The sequence below is a fragment of the Odontesthes bonariensis genome, chromosome 23, assembly GCF_027942865.1.
Source record: "Odontesthes bonariensis isolate fOdoBon6 chromosome 23, fOdoBon6.hap1, whole genome shotgun sequence".
In the NCBI taxonomy this organism is placed as follows: domain Eukaryota; kingdom Metazoa; phylum Chordata; class Actinopteri; order Atheriniformes; family Atherinopsidae; genus Odontesthes; species Odontesthes bonariensis.
In genome coordinates this window covers 16,028,541-16,046,887 of record NC_134528.1, presented here as the reverse complement: position 1 = coordinate 16,046,887, position 18,347 = coordinate 16,028,541, and the positions used below count along the sequence as shown (strand labels likewise).

The window sequence follows — 18,347 nt, the reverse complement described above, 5'->3', positions numbered from 1 at the left end:
CAGCATTTGTGGTCAACCATATCACAATAAAGTATGTCTTTGTAATGGCAACGGTTCTCGCAATGTGTAAATCACAGAATTTGATGGGTCACAGAATGTGGTGGATGGGACTGGATTTCATTATAAAGCAGGAAAAAAAGGTAATAATGGAACAAAAAAAAGGAGGGGGAGGAAGGAAGGAAGTTGTCACACCATAACTGACAATGACTCATTTAATAAGTAAGGAATGCAAAAACATAACAGCCAAACCAACCACAGTTAAACAAGATTTCAGACTGAGAATTTTTGTATTTTTATTACTAAATTACATAGAATACAATGAGGAAGATGACAAAGACCTAATATCCCCTACTCTTAACTAACTAGATTAGACTGTCAAAAGTAAATCTATGACGTTATGTAGAAATAGCATGTAAAAAAAATGTATCTCACACTATGTTCACTAAATTCTACAGGCTATCTATCAAAAATAACACTGAGTCTGGGCCCCTCTACATACAAAAGTAATATAAATTACTTTACACAGTACTGTAAACACATAAACACTGTATTTGGCAAATTGTTGTCCGGGATGTCGCTCACTATTATCAAGATTCAGCTTCTTTTGTGTGAGAATAAGAGGATTGTGTGAAAGCACAGGTAGCGTGTGCCGCACAGTGGCTGGCTTTGAGTTGTGGGGTAAAAACAACAATGGTTTTGTCAGTGAGTGAAAGAGAGAGGGCTGAGTGACACCGCGGGATGCTTCTAGTGCGTCATTCACCAGAAAACCAACACCGCGAGTGTCTCTCCTCTCTCATACACACTGTCAGTGCACTTACTTTCTTCAGTTACGCACAGTGTTTGTTGGATTTTTTATCACACTTCTTTAAGTGCAAAAAATATCATTAAAGGAGAGCAGGAGTCACAACGAGTGAAGGAATTCGGGTCGGCGAGTTGCTAATAAATGGATATAATTCATGATTTGTTTGGTTGGAAGGCTCCATACCTTCGCTTGAGGTCAACAAACCGCACATGGTAGCACCGCACCTTTTTGTCTGTTTTCCTTTCAATGACCTTACGTCTGTACCTAACAGTAGGCTTTACGCTGGAGAACATGCTCCTGAAATGCTTTGTTGAATTAAAGACTTAAAAAAAATGATTGAAAAAAATGGTATCTATTTTTTCTTTTCAAATAAATATTCAGTACTGACCAGCTATCATCATTATCGAATTCCCTGACTTTTCCTAACACTACGTTTCACGAGAAAATGTGTATAACTATGTTATGGAGTGGAATGACTCCATACCATAGTTATTCATGTAAATACTTGTACTTTATCAACTAGTTTAAACAGACTGCCAAATATTAAATATAGGGACTGTGGAAAATGAACCACGTGTCAGACCGCTGAAAATAAAATTGAGGATCATTACCAAGTGAGCTACTTCAACTTATTATTTTCCACCTTGACTAAATCAACTCCTGATTTGAATATATGTCCTGATTATTTTTGTAGAATCCCTTAAAGATTTTTTTTTTTTTTTTTTTACTATTTGCTGGATTCAAATGGGACTGACAAGTTCAACAAAACTGAAGAAAAAAGCATTGGAGAAGCATTGCATTCCAAACAAACAGTGTTTAGTTACTCAAATCGATCATGAGGTGCTCGTATATCTGAGTTTTTCCCTTGAAGCTGGATGCAAACAGGAACACCCTGTTGTCAACGGAGACGATGGAAAACCCTCGAGGCGCCTGGATACTGAGCTCCTGAGATGGGACAAACTGGCCCCTCTTAGTGTCCCATTGGTAAACCTGTGTCAGTGAATAATCGCTGCCCAAGATGGCATACTGCCAGTTGCCGACAGAGACTGGCTGGAACACCATGGAGCCACGGGAGGGAAATGCCTGGACCTCCGTGAACATGGCACCATCCCAGCGCATCACCCTGGAGTCCCCGATGAATCTTGTCAAGCATATGAACAGGTCACCTTTGAAAAGGACAAAGATTCGAGGGACTCTTTAGTCTTTCAGCAACTAAATGGATCTCAAGTGGGAAAAACACTTTACATAATTACTACCCCAATTCAAAAAGTTGGGATGCTGTGTAAAATGTAGATAAAAACAGAGTGGAATGATTTGAAAATGAATGAAAGTCAAATTGTACCCATAATAGAAAATAGGAAACATTAGGAAACAGGAGTTTTTTCACTGTGTCATGAGAAACATCAGCTTGTCCCGACTCTGATGGCAACGACGCGCCTAAATAAATTTTCTAGTGGTTTCAGGGCTTGAGTGTGATTATTGATCTAAGATTTTCGTTTCCTGGTTTTAAATGGGACGATTTGGTCAAGGATAGAAAGGCAATGTTCATTATTCAATTGCAATAGTGCGTCTGGTCTGAGCAGTGATTCAAAGAAGGTTAGGACATAGAAATGAAGGCTTTTCAAAATTTAACTGCAGAGTATGCTTTGAAAATGCAAGAGTATCTTTCCGCTGAAGGAGACTGATGAAAAGGCACTTCAAAGGTAATTGCTTTGTGGTCGGTCAGGGGTCTATCTAGCAGCTTCAGAGGTTAGGGTAAAACCAGATGAGAGCACCAGGTTTAAAGTGTGACTTTTAGAGTATGTAGCCTCTTTCAAAGACTGAGTGACGTTAAAAGAGTCTATACGCTCTAGAAACTCAAAGGCCTGGGAATAGGAGGGACAACGTACATGGATATTGAAGATGCCAGGAACAAGTATTTTGATTCAGAAAACTGAAATAAAAGTTGATGATTTTGGGGGTCTATAAATCAAGATGCACAGTACAGTGGGTGAACCTGTGATTAAAAAACTTAAAACTTCAAAGGAAGTTAAATCACCAAAATTAATAGTATGGCACATAAGACCGAGCTTATGGAAAACAGCAGGACCATCCCATCGTCCAGATGGCGCAGGCAAATGGAGATTTGTAAAATCACAAGGACGTGTTTCAGTAAGAACAACAGGGTCCCCTGGGGAGAGACAAATCTCAGTTCTGTCAGAACCACTCTCGTCAAAACGAGACGAGAAACAGATATGAATTTCAGAAGCTTATTCTGAATGCATACAATTTGTGTTTGGCGGTATGGCTCTGTTCGGAGGAAGTTCCCGACTTTTCCATGAGCTCCATGGAAGCTAGAAAGGGAACAGCAGCATCCTCAGGTGGAGTGCCTTCCATTTGCTGTAAAGGCAACAAACCCCCTAGAACAGAGCAAGCAACAATGAACAACAGTATGACATTGTTGGTAATGAAAAATCGGTGGAGCAGGGGAGGTGGTGGGTGTAAGCAGAAAGCAAAAAAAAGCAGTGACAGCAAACCAAGTTTAAATGAAGTGCCCCAAATGCCAGCATCCAATTGCGAGCAGGAGCTGATTACCCATTGAGCGCAGCTGGTTGTGGAGCCATAGGGGTTGGGTCGGCGTCAGCCAATAGGCAAGGGTGCGTTGACTACGTGGTCTGCCAGAACTAACGCGATGCTCCATTTATCAAGAAGACAGCCAAGTAATTATGTGTACTAAAATCTTAAACCAGAAAAGATTTGTCAGCGATCTGACATTCAAGACTGGATCTGGTTTGAAGCATTTTTTCCTAAAGTTTATGACTATTTCTATGGTCTTCAAGATGTTGAGCTTTAAGTGGTTTAGGTTAGTAAGTAAACTCCCTAACACTGCCTGCTCCCATATCCCCCCTCACATCCACCTTACCACTGTATCAGGGTGTTGAGATGTAAACATCCCCTCTAGAGCTTGTGGATGGTGGCATTATCCATGCTGATGTCGGGCTGACATGCAAACTGTAAGGAACCTGTGAAGGCACTCACTTTAGGTAAGGTCAACAGGTCAGTAGGCATTGGAGTCAGCTGGATATTTCATCTTTGGAACAGGGACCAAGCATGATATTTCCCAGAGTGTTGGGATCCTCTGTAGTCACAGCCTCAGGTTAAAGATATGTGTGAAGATTTCACTTCCCCTCCATAATTTTCACCCGTAGCTTCCTTTGTATTTCCTTTACTTTATCCTTGTCACCCAGCCTTAAAAGCATTTTCCACTGATTGGGAAGTGCTTTCCGGTTACTGGTAGAAAATCCCCCTGCTGTGTGCATTGGCATCAACACAAAACTTGATGTAATCAGTGACGCAATAAGTAAGTCCATTATTGGGTCTCACAGAAAACATCCCAGTCAGTTATTTCCAAGCAACACTGCAAAGTTTCAATGGGCTCCTGGGACCAGTATTTTAAGGTTTTGGTGGTGACAGACATTCTTTTCACAACAGGAGTGTAAATGGGAAATGGGTGATACTGTGGTGTGATCCCCTGAGGGGCAGCAGGACAGAGAATTTATAGGAATCTTTGGCATTAGTATACAAGAGGTCCAGTGTTTTATCTCCACTTGTGGCACAATAAATGCACTTTTTAAACACAATTAGTATGTTGGAGAGAAAGACATGGTTACGTGGACATGGAGTTTGCATATTTTGCTTGTAGTCTTGTGAAGTGCACCCCGTTGCACCAAGTTGTTTCAGCATATATAAATGAGGTATGTTAAAACACAGAAAATCCCATTAGCTCCAACAGCAGATAATGTGGTCTTAAACTCAGTCAAATGGTCTATGTATTTGTTGCATATTTCGTTCCCTGAAAGTAGCATGTGTTGGGTTGAGTCAGTTGTTAATTATGAACATAACAAGCCCTGCCGCTTTTTTCCCTTTTATTGGGTGTTCCTATCAGCCAGGATTGTCAGAAAGCCATTGATGTTTGTGATCAAATCAGGGGTCCAGTTGTCTTTTTTTTTACAAAAGGCCATGGGGTTGCTTTCCCAATGTGCCTTCTGGCTTCTGACCATGGCTTCAGTTCCTCCGTCTTGTAGCATAAGGAATGAATATTTCATATGATAATAATTCTAATCTCCGCTGTATTGGTACTGTGTCTTGACCCAGCAACTTTTGCAAATTCCATACAAGTTCCAGCAGTTGTTGTTGGGAGTTGACAATAAGCAGCTGTTGACTGCGCGGTTCTGTGAGGAGTAGTTCCAAAAGTAGGAATGCTACGAACAGGTTTATCCACTTCATTCCTGCGAGTCAGAGTAAGTCCTCACAAACACACAGTTAACTAAAAATACTAGGAAATAATAAACAAATAAAATGTATGAAAATGCTCACAACGCATTTAAACAACTTAACCTCTAAGTAACAGGATGCCTTTCCAATCGATGTCTTCATGAGTCCCAACATGTACACTGAGTACTGCGTAGCATCCCCTCTTCTTTTAACAACAATCAGTAAACATCTGGGAATTGAAGAGACCAGTTGCTGGACCTTTTGGAGAGGAATGTTGTCCCATTCTGGTCTGGTATGTGATTCTCAACAGTTGCTCAACAGTCCCGGGTCTTCTTTGTTGTATTTTGCATTTCATCATGCTCAAAATGTTTCCACTTGGTGAAAGGTCTGGACTGCAGGTCGGCCAGTCAAGACTCTTTGCTTTACTGTTGTAGTCGCTGCAGTATACGGTTTAGCATCGTCTTGCTGTAATATGCAAGGCCTTTCCTGAAAAAGATGTTATCTGTTTGGTAACATATGTTGCACTAAAACCTGTATGTACCTTTCAGAATTGATTGAGCTTTTCCAAAATCTGGCAGTTCCATAGGCTCCGATGCACCCACACACCATCCAAGATGCAGGTTTTTGATACAGTGCTGATAACAAGTCAGACTGTCTTTCTCCTCTTCAGTCTGGAGGACACAGTATCCGAGATTTCCAAAAGGAATTTCAAATGTATTTAATTTACCTGACCACAGAACAGTTTTCTACTTTGCCTCAGTCCATTTTAAATGAACGTTGGCCCCGAGAGGATGGCAGCGTTTCTGGATCATGTTCACATATGGCTTCTTCTTTGCATGATAGAGCTTTAACTTGCATTTCTGAATGGTACAGGAAACTATGTCCTAACTAAATTTTCTGGCCTGTTTTTAATGTGTTGTGAGGACCCAAAAATCATGGGCATTAATCATTGATTATTCTTATGTTCCTTGTGTCTCTCAAGTACTGTAGATAAAATTAGATTGAATATTTAGTTTCTTAACAATTTTATGCTAACAAACCTTATTCTGAAATTGCTCCACAATTTGTAGATGCAGTTTTTTTTTACTCCTAAGAAATCTTTTATACTCGCTCATCTCGCTGACCGGTGGTAAATTAACATAAATAGTTGCAACATGCTCCTCCAGATGTATATTTTTATTATTACCACTTACTGTTCAAGCCTTTTGTTGCCATTGTTCCAACTTTTCTGAGACATGTTGCTCCCATGATCTAAAATGTCACAGTTTCAACTTTTAATTTGTTGACGGTTTGTGTGTATTGTGAAAAAAAATATTGATGTAAGAGATTTGCAAATCACTGCATTTTAAAAACCTGCATTTTACACAGCATCGCAATTTTTTAAGAAGTGGTGTTGTGTGAAATAATTCATTGCTTGTTGTCAATAGCAATCACGCAAAGAGTCTCTTATAATTCAGCTGCCCCATAAGTAAGGAAAAATTATAGGTAATATTGAACAGAAATTATTTATGGGGAGGCTTTATGGCGGTGACACAAAACCAACTTCAAAATGAACCCTTTAATATTGCAAGTGATGAGGAACTACAGTACCATAAATTATGAGTATGACTCATTTATGTTTTTATCAAATTAAACCGTTCAAAGAAAAACATATGAAGCACTTCAGTCTCAATAAATCAGAGACACAGAGTGTCTTTGTAGTTACAGTAACTGAAACTGAAGCTCTCACCTTTCACCCGAAAGTGTTCGACAGAGAAGACGTCCTCCATGTCTGGTATATCGGTTCTGCGGTCAAACTGCTTCTGGCTTCTGTTCCACTGGTACACAACAGGCCTCTGAGAGCTGCTGGACAAAATCAGGTGGGGTTTGTTGGCGATCTCAAGATATTCTACGTCTGTGTCTCTGTACCATGGATGGAGTGACTGGTGGGAATAGAAGCCATTGCCGTTCCATTTGTACACAGTTGTGGAGCCAGCCTACAAGACACACATGTACATAAAATGTCAGCTCAGGTCAACTTCATTCAAAACATGTCCTTAGTGTAAAAAAAATTAAATTAAGAGTCCTTAACTGTATTTCAAAGATGATTGTACTAAGGCCAAACTCGAGCAGCAAACTGAATATGCTGCCAGACACAAGTGTGTGTGAGTGTTCCTGAGTGTCTCCAAGCATATGTGACAGCATATGCAAACATTTGGCAAGGTAAGAGTAATCAGCAGGAGCAGACAGAACATCGGGGGAAGAACTGGCAGACATGGTGGCATTATTTCAGAAAGGGGACACAACAACACTGGTGCATAGTTTGGCATGAAATACAATAGCTGTTTTTCAAGTTGACCATAAATAATGTACATGTTTCTGCTCTGAAACAGTAATACTTTTGAATGTTGGAAAGAGAAATGTGAGGAAAAAAAACCTTTGAGCTGTCAGCAATGACGAAGAAAGACTCCTCGTCGATCATGAATGTCTCAATGTCATTGGGTTTGCGGATCTTCAGAATGTCAATGTCCTGGATCTTGATAAACTTGCTGGCAGAGGAGTCGCGTTTATATATGTGTGAGCCTCCAAATAACTGGGCCACGATGACAAAGAGGTGGTTGTCAATCACCATGGGCTTGCAGACTACAGTGGAGGTGCCTTAACAGTAAAAAAAAAAAAGAAGACACACAAAAGACATTGTCAACAGTAGTCACATGATAGTTGTATTAATAACCTGCTAGTTCCAGTGTTATTTCGTGCCACTTAAACAGCTTATAACTGTCTTTGGAGGAAGAAATAAAGAATTTTGCTTAAGATGAGGAATAGATAGATTTAAAGTAAAATACTTTTTTTGCAAAAAGCTTTGTTCAAATAAAACAGAGTCAGATATTTTTCCCATTTTGTCCTTCTGAGTGTGATGCCAGTGATAGTTTAAAAAATAAAAGCTGAGACAGCAGCATGTTTACCACAGTGACACATCTTCTCTCCTTCTAACACTGCTCTGTAGTGTTTGGCAGATGAGGAGACCCTCTATTGCATTGTTGAAAGTAAGACATTTTTACTTTCTTCAGAAGCATCTCAGCAGCTCAACAGTTTGTCTCCTCTGTCATGTTTCGAGTTTGCAAGAATTTCAAAGGGGGTGACAGGTTTGTGGGCTTTCTAGGGAACCATGATGTTTAAATTCATACGGAAGGATCTGGCATCATCTTGCTCCAAAACCTCAAATAATAATTTGGCATTAATGATGTCTTCACATGCACGCACTTTAAAAAATAACACGCGCACTAATATACCGCAGTACCATCACAGATGCTTAAAACCGACCAGATGGCCCTTTAAATGAATTCCCTGAAAGGATTTTAGATTTGCGTTACCAAGTGTTACCATGAAATGGTGTCTAGTCGTGTTGTAGAAAGTATGTATTTCATTCCTAACCATAATCTTTTTCCAACCCCAAGAAACTGATATTGTTGCCTAGATCCTACCAGGAAGTGACAAAGGTGTTTTGTTTTTTTGTTATTGTGGTATTTCCTGAACAAAACTCAGAAGTAAAACTTGTGGAAAGATTTCTCTGGATTTTCTGAATCTTATTATTCACTGTTGAACTTATTAGTAAAATCAGTTTATAGCTCCACTCTACTGCTAATGCTCCCATTAATCATTACCATTTGAGTTGGAAACATATCCAGTGGGATAACTGTTCTTGACCTTTTTTTTAAAAACTCACTTTCAATGGTGTCATAAGTTCTGAAGGTCATCTCGACGTGATCCCATTCCAGGAAGCTGCATGTCCCAGCAAAAGGCTGGGCAAACACGACGTACTGCTCGTTATCAAAGGTGAAGGCTTCCACAGAAATCGACTCGAACTTCAGCGGCTGATAGGAAGCAAACTCTGAAAAGCATGACACAACAGTTCACTTTGTCCTTTATCCTAAGTAATTGCTTCATGCTCACAAATCCTTGCATAAACACGCAGGAAGAACATATATTCCTCTTTATTTTGACACCTTTTAATCTGAGCGCCAAAAGAGTTTAGAGAGAGAAGTATGCTCGAGTATTTTTTGTGTAACAAAGGGGACAGAGAGTAGAAGGTTTACCTGCTGTGATGCAGTCAAAATGATGCGGCAGTAGGTCATTGATCTTCTTCCCCTGCTGAATGGGGGGGCCGCTGCAGTAGATCTGGTCCAAGGTGGCATTGGTGTGATGCATCCACTCCACCAGCCACTTAAGCTTGCAGTCACAAATCAGATTGTTACCTCGTAGATCCCTACGTGTACAAATGGATCACATGAATAACCAGCTCACTCTTAAGGCAAAACATAATTGATGTTTACTTTTTAAACAGGTCCATTTTTTTTGTGGTTTATATTCAGTTTCAGCTTGCTGTTGCAATCTCTGATTCACGTGTACTTAGTTGCACTTTGGCTTCAAGCCAACAAAGGCACAACAAGTGTCCGATCTCCTGAGTACTTTCTGCTCATCACCCACTCTCAGTCTGAATAGTTATTAACGTTGGATGAAAGTATTGAATCCACAAACAGCGGCATTGTTCCAGTTGGTTGTGTGTCAGTGTGACTAAAGGAAGGATCCAGTCCTTTTTTTCTCTGATCGACTTGTTTACCATTCACTCAGACATTCTGGCATCCCAACCCACGCTTTCCCCTCTTTCCTTTAGACTTCAATCCTTTTTTTTTTATGTTCTCCATTGTAGCACAAAAGGGCCTCTTTCAAAATCTTTTTCTCCTTTACTTTTCAGCACTGTGACCTCAAAAAAAAGGATGAAAGGCCCGGAAAGATTCCTCTCAGCGTTTAACATCAACCATTTCAACCCTTCTCCACTCGCTCACTCTAGACTACAAAAAAAATGACCCATTAAATTCTTCCACTATGTTGATACTCAGAAGAAATATAAATCAAACCCACTGCCTATTTGTACTCTATCAAAGTTAAACTCTGGTAAACTTTACATACACTCTAACCTATATGAATTGGTCAACCAGAAAACAAACTCAAAAGCTAAACATGTTGTTTTCTTAAAAAAATACACAATCACACAATACATGTATGCATTTGTGATGAACTGTGGCAAATACACTTTGAAACACAGACTCACACTTTGGTCAAAGCGTCCATGCCCTTGAAAACATCTTTGGGCAGTGTCTCAAGGTTGTTGTAAGCCAGACTCCTAATCAGCAAAGAGGAACAAAATAGACATAGTGATTTATTTAGGAGCAGACCATGCCTCTGCAGCCAGATTCATTTTGATATATTATGTGCTTTTCATTGGTCTTTTGCAAGATTGGTTGGAGAAACAGTAGAATACATAAGCAGAGCTACAAGCAATTTTGCATATTAAAAAGACAAGAATGGTCCTGCAGCACATCACATTTATATGACATGTTTGAATCTATAAGAATTGAATTGGAAAGGAAGACCATTACTATTTTGCTCTTTGCACACCAGATTTACAGATTACAGCTGAAGCAGAAGTATTTGTAACTATTTCGAGAAATATGAAAAATTTGAAAAACAGAGAAATGTGATTTGTAAATCATTCAACCCTTATATTGAAATAAGAACAAATACTTCATATGGAATATTAAAAATCAGAAGATATCGTATTATTCTAAAATAAAAATATAAGCTCGATTTCTGTTTTATGCCAGCAAAAATGTTCACATTGGAACATGACATATCTAATAAAGGTCAACAGGGTATGACCTATCAATGGGTATGTAAGGTCCCTCAGAGGTCAAAATGGGAAGAGGTCAACCAATGTGGGCAATAAAAATAGTTCAACAATTTCAGTAGTCATAGTACAAAATATCATTAAAAGATTCAGAGAAGCTGAAATAATCTTCGTACAAAGGGAGAAGGCCTAAAACCAAAGATGAACAGAGCATTCTGTGCTTTACTCTGGCAGACCTGCTCTAAAAATAGAACTTAATTTATCATGGAAATCACTGGACGTACTCAGGAACACTTCCGAAAAACCACACTCAGCGAACACAGTTCACTACTACATCCACAGACATAAGTCATAACTCCACGGGTTTTATTAGAATGTAAAGAAAAAAAACATTTAAAAAGATCTAGAATTTTCTTTAAAAAAAACAAAACAAAGGTAAAATGATTGTTGTGTTCTCTGAGCAAAAACAAAGGAGAGGGATCATCGAACATTATGGAAATAAAAAACATGACAAACTGCTGAGAGGCTGACGTTCTATATCAAGTACAAAGTGGTCAAATTTTGCTTTCACAACCACAAATGTGAAACAGTTTTCTGCAGTTTTGTAATGTTTACAGACTTTTGTCAAAAGAAGAGGCGAGGAGCTGATACAAAGATGATGACAATTAGGCCCATGTGCCCATTTTTTTTTTACACGGATTTTACAGTGTCCAGGCATATTTTTGAAAACAGAGCACTTTTTCTTTCTCTTATTGTCGGTCACACTTACCACTGACAATCCGTATTATCATTTTGTCTTTTAACCACCTAAAACCGTGGCAACCTTTGGAAGTGCTCTCAAGTAGAGGGTATCTTTCTCTTCCAGTTAAGACCAGCCAACAAACACAGAACCCACTGAGGTGTTTTGTTTGAGAGCTGAAGTGAGCTCCACAACAGCAAAACGAAAAAAGATGAAAGCTGAATTATTCATCCGAGAGTCTGGGAAGAAAGACCATTTTATTTGAGCCTCTGCACGAATGCACTCTCTATACAGATGGGCTTGGAGCAGTCAGGATGCCAACAGGACCTTTGCCTGTGCCCTTTAATAATGTACTTACTCTTGGGGATGCATTTACAATGCCCACATATATTGCCAATCCCTATTTTGTTGTATGAAAGTTGTACTACTTTCCCCACAACCCACTACTTTTTCATATAAATGGCATCCAATCTATTCAAATGTCTAGTGGTTGCCAACATTTAGTGGATTCTCAAAGCCTGTTTGCATCAAACACTGCCGCTACGGAGCTGAGCGACCTGCATAGGGTACCTGGAGGACACATTCACTCAACGACACCAACAAGCAGATTCAGGATGCTGAATCAAACATCATGCGGTGGAAATGACGCTCTGCATATGCAAAAATGTCAAACACGGAGCCATGCACCCACTCAGATTGGCCCACCGCTTCTCTTGCTTTGGGAGGAGAGTAAGTATTGTTTAACCAGTATTGACACATCCTTATCAAAGGAATCGTGAGTGTTGAACCCTTACATTTCCAGCATTGAGGATGAGGAACACTTCAACTGTGATGATGAGCGTGCGGAGCTTGTTAGATTAACAGCAAACAGCTTAATGAGCTTAAAAACTCCTAATTAGAATTGCATAACACCAGTTCTTTGTCAGAATAGTCTTTGATGAAGTGAAGGGTAGCCTGAATGAAACATCTGTTGACCCAGATATTTGTTGGAGGAGGTTGATTGACAGTCTGTTACAAAATTGTTATCAATTCTATTCTGATGTAGATGATTTTTACATACTCTTGGATAGTTTGAGCCAAGCAAGTCATGCTCAAGATCAAGTATCAGTGGGTAATAGATCATATACCTACCACATGGGCAAAGATGTCCATACCTATGTCAAACAAAACATTTAAACATTAAATTAAGGCACCTTGGCCAAGTATAGTCATTTCCAGTCAAGTGAGTTTTAAACACTCTATGGGAAGTTGTGCTTTTTTCTTTTTTTCTGAGGGAAAAACTATTAAGCTCTTATTATCTCAGTCTATGTTACAGACTGTTTTCTGTTTCTATGAAGGTTTCTTTATCTTAAGTTTGCGTTCTTTGAAACGGGCAATCAAACGCTTCACATACATCGATATGTAAAAATGAATGAAGAACTCTGATGCAAGCACTGGATTGCACTAAGCTCTATGACTTCAGATGAGAAGGGAACAACCTGTTAGGGACAGATTATAGGTCACCCAGTCTAAGGTTACAGTACAGCTAAATTTGGATTTGACCTACAGGTCCCTCATGTTCCCAGCTACCTTTAGCGTTGTCAAGCTCTAAATTTCAGGAAAGTGAAACACTGTTTCCAAAACAACTTCTGAGAATGGATCAATCTATTTTTTTCCCTTTTTTGTGATTTTCTAGTTTATTTTCTCCTTAGAGGGTAAAAAATAAATACTTACATTCTAATCATTTTTTTTTTTGGTACTCTAAGCCAGTGAAACATCCACTTTTGGCCTTTTGCAACCTGATCCAAGAGATGCTTTCAGACAGTCACCTTGCAATCTGACTACTGGCAGCAGCACTTCTGCCAACATTTGCATTCCAGACAGTAACAAAGTGATGCAGTGACAGAAAAGGGAAACTGATACCCAGTTTGTTTTATCTTGAATATCACAGTAGTTCCCTCAAAAAATACTGCTTTTGAGAAATGTCTTAAGCAGTGAATGTATTGCAGATAGCAGAGGACAAATCACAAAGACAAATTACTTACAGATGTATCAGTGTCTTCAAGCCCCTGAAAGCATACGGGGATATTGATGCAATTCTGTTGTTTTCAATGAATCTGTGGATGACATGAAGTGATTAAACAGGCCGGTTAAAAATAAACAAACACTTTAAAAATCATCTTGTACAAATATAACCACAGTTTCACTTTCTGCGACCCGAACATCTGCATCTATTATCTTTGTGGCTCTGAGTTGTTTACAGAAGTGATGTTACAAATAACACTGCATGCAGTACATTCCCATAGGAAAAATCCCTCTTCAGTAATTGAGCTAATCCGCCTTAGTTGATGTAGAGTTACATAAGTGCACCAAATATTCAGAACCAATAAAAACCCTTCCCTGAATGAGCAACGTGAGTAGAAACATGTGTGTGGATGAATCATCAGTGTGAAGTGGCTTTAAAATGTCATAATGTATCAATAGTAGAAGCTGGTATCACACATTGCAATGCTCTACAGTTAAGAGCAGAAGTAAACACAAAGATATGAACTGAATAGCCATTAAAGAAACTGACTCGTGCTGTAAAATGTTCCCAGTTGAAATTATCTCAAACACACAATATTGATGTGAAAAGCCCATATAGCTCAGCGCACATTTGAGAAAGAGGATTGTAGATTTCAGTCAGGAAGCGATAAAAGAGCCATTTTGAACAACTGTACTTAAGTGCAAGTTATTGGGAGGTGTAACCACTTTGCCCAGGTCTGGCTAAAGACTCAAACTGTCACCCCTAAATGAGAGGAAACTGGTTTGGATTATCAGGAACAACCCTGGAACCACCAAGGCACAGGTCTGTTGGTGTTAGGTCACACAATAACCATCGGTATGTTTGGTTAGGCCTTGATCATGCATTTAATCCGAAAAACACTGAACAAAGGTGGCCATGGTAGCATCATGCTTTGGGGCTGTAAAGCTTGAATGAAGTTGTAAAGCTAATGGAATAATGAAGCACCCGAAACTATCGATCAAATTGCTGAAATTTGGACAAAGTTTGGTGTTCCAAGAAGACAATGACCCAAACCACACAATAAAGCTGCTGATAGAATTGAGAAAGCAAACTATCATTAAGCTTTTGGACTGGCTCTATACTGTGTTTAAAAAATCAGATCAGTACGGGGGAATCAACACATTGAAGTGAACTCTGTAAGTTAAAAACAAAACACTTACAAGTATTCCAGATGTGGTAAACCTTGGAATGCATCCTCATCAATGAGGTCAAAAGAGTTTGCTGTGAATAATCTGTGAAGAAAAACAGCAACAAAATGTAAACATCTCATCATTCTGTGTAATTGAAAGCAACAGTGCACCCCAAGATTTTGCCCCCAACTTGCTGTTTCTGCCTCACAACTCAACAAAAAGTTGAGATTAATGTCGTGACAGCTTCTGAAAAAGAAACCAGTCTACATGGTATATGAAAACTAGAAGTTGTTCCATTCTTATCCACTGGAAGCATCTGCCTCAATGGAGAATCTCCACTTTAAATTTTAAACGAAAATCTTATCAATACTTCAAAACACATTTCAACACATGACACATTACAAACCAATCACTGTCCCACTGATTAAGTAGTGCTTTAAAGGAAGCTGATGCATGATACATCCAGACATTTAGTTTCATCTGAGACTATGAAGCAACGGATGGCAAGAACGATATCCTGCTAAGACAAAGTGATGCTCTGCAACAGCCTGCTACGATGTGTGCAGTGTGAGGTGTGATTGGAGCGCACATGGGCCTGACCTGGGCTTTAACTTGCAGATGTGCAATAACAAATTGCTCTATAGACCTATCAGGAAGTGGCCTACGATAACGTTACTGAATGAAAACATTGTCAGTACAAACACGGTTATTTTGGCATTGTTTGACATTTTTCTTTTCTGGAATTCTTCAGGAAAAGAAGGATCAAGTCCATTGTTTTTTCCGTCCCACTCTGCCCAGCGCACACACTCTGTCCCTGCTGTGATCAGCTGTGGCCATGTGGTCTATTGCATAATCCTGACACCATTATGGAGAATCCCCCATAAAATCTGCATTTCAGCCTCCATACAAGTCCTCTGGGAAGACTAGACTCATTGTTTGACTCCATAAAGAGACATAGATAGATAGATAGATAGATAGATAGATAGATAGATAGATAGATAGATAGATAGATAGATAGATAGATAGATAGATAGATAGATAGATACTCACAGCAGTTGAAGGTGAGGTGTGTGAACAAAGCTTCCTCCTGGGATTTCATTAAATCCAGACTTGACAAAAGATCTGATTAAATAGAGAGATAAAGAAAGAGGGCTTAGGAAAGGGGAAACTGAGAGAAAATGTAATGAATATGACACACTAGTTGGGAACAGTCGGAACCTTGCTAGCAGATCATTATAAGCTACTTTGAACAAAGAAATCAAGTCTTCAGAGTCCGACTGGACTCCACTTCAACCTTACAGTGAGACGACGTCGGATGGGAAATTGTGAGGCACGGATCGGACATTCTCACAAAGGGCATTATCTTTAGTGCAGGTGCATCCAGCTGGGCATCTGGGCTGCCTCAATCTCCGTCCGTCACATAGCACCAAGGTGACAGCAGCGACCCCAAACAGGAGCGTCCATCCTCTCCATCCTCTGAGCGGGTATCCCATTACTCCTGTCACTCCTGCACACGCAACTTCCAGGCAAAATCTGCGAGCGATCACACTTCCAAAAAAAAAAAAAAACCCCAGACGACGAGACGTGCTCTCGTTTTCAATTAATTAATTTTCTTCTTAATTTTCTTATTTCTTTGCAATGATAGAAGCCGGCGCTTTGATGCAGGCTTGTGTCTATGCTTCTTGCGTCTCAATGGGAAGGGACCTCTCCAGCAGATTTGTTCTGCAGGGCGCAGGATTACAAATGCGGGACAAACGGGACATCAGAGCGGAAAACATCTCCGTTTTTCTTTTCTTTTTATGGCATGAAAAGGAACTATCTCATTTTCGAAACGCAAAAACGGTGTTAGAAAAAAATAAATCGTCTGCTTCTTAAAAGTTTACCGCCTCCGGTAAAGTAGTCCTGTGGACTTAATGACGTCGCCAAAGAAGAAAGGAGAAAGCCCATAAGAGAGAAAGAGAAAGGACTAAAGAGAGAGATGGGGGAGGAGGAGGGGGAGAAGCCCCAAGGTGCGCTTTTTTTTTTTTTTTTTTTTTTATCAGCACTGCCAGCTATTATTTATGCGCGCTTCAGAGCCGTGCATGGCTAATGGGATGCGACTATTCATGAGGTTCTGTGCAAATGCACCTGCCCCACTCATTCAAATGCCGCCTCTTTTCTTCCCTGCTTGGGCATGATAATGACATTAACGGTGGGAAGACAGGGCTCTAGCAGAGCATACCATGGAGTAACGGCAAGACGCACGGTAAACACGGCAATGGATTTCATGAAAATTTCTGTTTTTTCCTGAGCATTTGTTTCTCTCTTCGTCTTTCTTTGCGGCCCACATTAAGTCTTTTGTTGGGTTCGATTTAAAGTCATAAAACACTGGACTTTTGTTCCCAGAGCGTGGCGAACTTTCACCCCTTTAAATTGTCATAATCCAAGGACTGAATTGTCCTCAGACATTCAAATGGCATAATGGCCTCTTTATTTCCCATCCATTCAGAACCCTGCGAACAAATTTGGCCCCTCAGTCGAGATGACCGATATGAACACTGAAGAGCCAATTAGTGAGTTGCAAAATGGAAGTCAGTGTCTTTTGTACTCCGCCCGTGTTTTCCAATATATTTCTCATTGGGCCATGTCCTGCGATAATGACTTTGTCTCACATGGACGACAGACGGGGTTGATGAACGATTTGCAAAATCTATCAATCAACCCTGATTAACTCCATCCATCCATTTTCTATAGCCTACCCGCTGAATCCGCCAGTCGGGTCGCGGGGGGGCTGGAGCCTATCCCAGCAGTCATCGGGCGAGAGGCAGGGTATACCTGGACAGGCCGCCAGTCCATCACAGGGCCACACAGAAACAAACGAGACAAACAACCACACACACGCTTCTGATTAACTCATTAAATAAAATATAATAGAGAAGGCATCGTTGCTAACGTGGCCCTTTAACAAGACACAACACATCCCAAAACACTGCATTTTAGAGAAGCCAACAGAAAAAGAAGAAAAAAAAACCAAGTCACTCGGACTCAGCAAAGACAAAAACACAGTATTCTATAAGAGGACATGGACATTTCAGAGAACACTGGAAAAGAAAAGAAAACAACACATTTCAGAAAACAAGGACAAAGCAGGAAACAATATATACAAAACATACACACACGTCTGGTTATATGCCCCTGATAGCCTACCTTCCATCACAACACATTCCCAAGGGAATGCCTTGCGTCAAAAGGAGAGTCCTTAACCTGAACCCTTATCTAAACCGGACTATAACCCTTTTCTAACCATAACACAAAATCAATTATCACGATTTATACCACATCATTTTCATTTCCCCTCAGGAAATAATAAAGCATTATTGAACTGAATTGAAAGGGGGAAAAAAAGTTTTGACCCCATTTGGGGTCCAAAAAGTGTTGTGCTTAAGGCGGTAGGCTTACTTTGTGAAATATTTTGGTATTGTATTCTTGATATTTTGTTGCTCTTCATGGAAAATGAGAGAGACAATGCTTGAAACATTTATTTAATACCATAATCCCGTGAACCTTCTCATTATCTTGTGATAACGAAGCTCGTTTTTGGCGTGATGATTTCCATCGTTTTCACGAGATCATGAGGCTTGCTCCCTTGAGATAGATTAATATAATTTGCTCCAAGTTCAGTCGAGGAAAGTTCATTTACCGTCACCTCGAACTCTTATGCATGTCCACAG

General features: G+C 39.8%; 1 protein-coding gene across 1 annotated transcript; it reads right to left on the bottom strand.

The window, feature by feature from the left end:
- Window positions 1-186: 186 nt before the first annotated feature.
- lgi1b (leucine-rich, glioma inactivated 1b) lies at window positions 187-16,634 on the bottom strand. Its single transcript, XM_075457783.1, has 10 exons — window positions 15,937-16,634; window positions 15,688-15,759; window positions 14,668-14,739; window positions 13,488-13,559; window positions 10,149-10,220; window positions 9,133-9,302; window positions 8,763-8,927; window positions 7,473-7,693; window positions 6,786-7,032; window positions 187-1,968 (listed from the first exon to the last, which is right to left on the bottom strand). The coding sequence occupies exons 1-10, from the start codon at window positions 16,128-16,130 to the stop codon at window positions 1,619-1,621; spliced, it is 1,635 nt and encodes a 544-aa protein (XP_075313898.1). The 5' UTR covers window positions 16,131-16,634; the 3' UTR covers window positions 187-1,618.
- Window positions 16,635-18,347: the final 1,713 nt, after the last annotated feature.

Coding starts and splice junctions, on each gene's coding strand:
- lgi1b (XM_075457783.1), bottom strand. CDS start 16,130: ATGGGATACCCGCTCAGAGGATGGAGAGGATGGACGCTCCTGTTTGGG. Junction 14,740..15,687: donor ACACCTCACCTTCAACTGCT/GTGAGTATCTAT, acceptor TTTTCTTCACAG/ATTATTCACAGCAAACTCTT. Junction 9,303..10,148: donor ATGGACGCTTTGACCAAAGT/GTGAGTCTGTGT, acceptor TTGTACACGTAG/GGATCTACGAGGTAACAATC.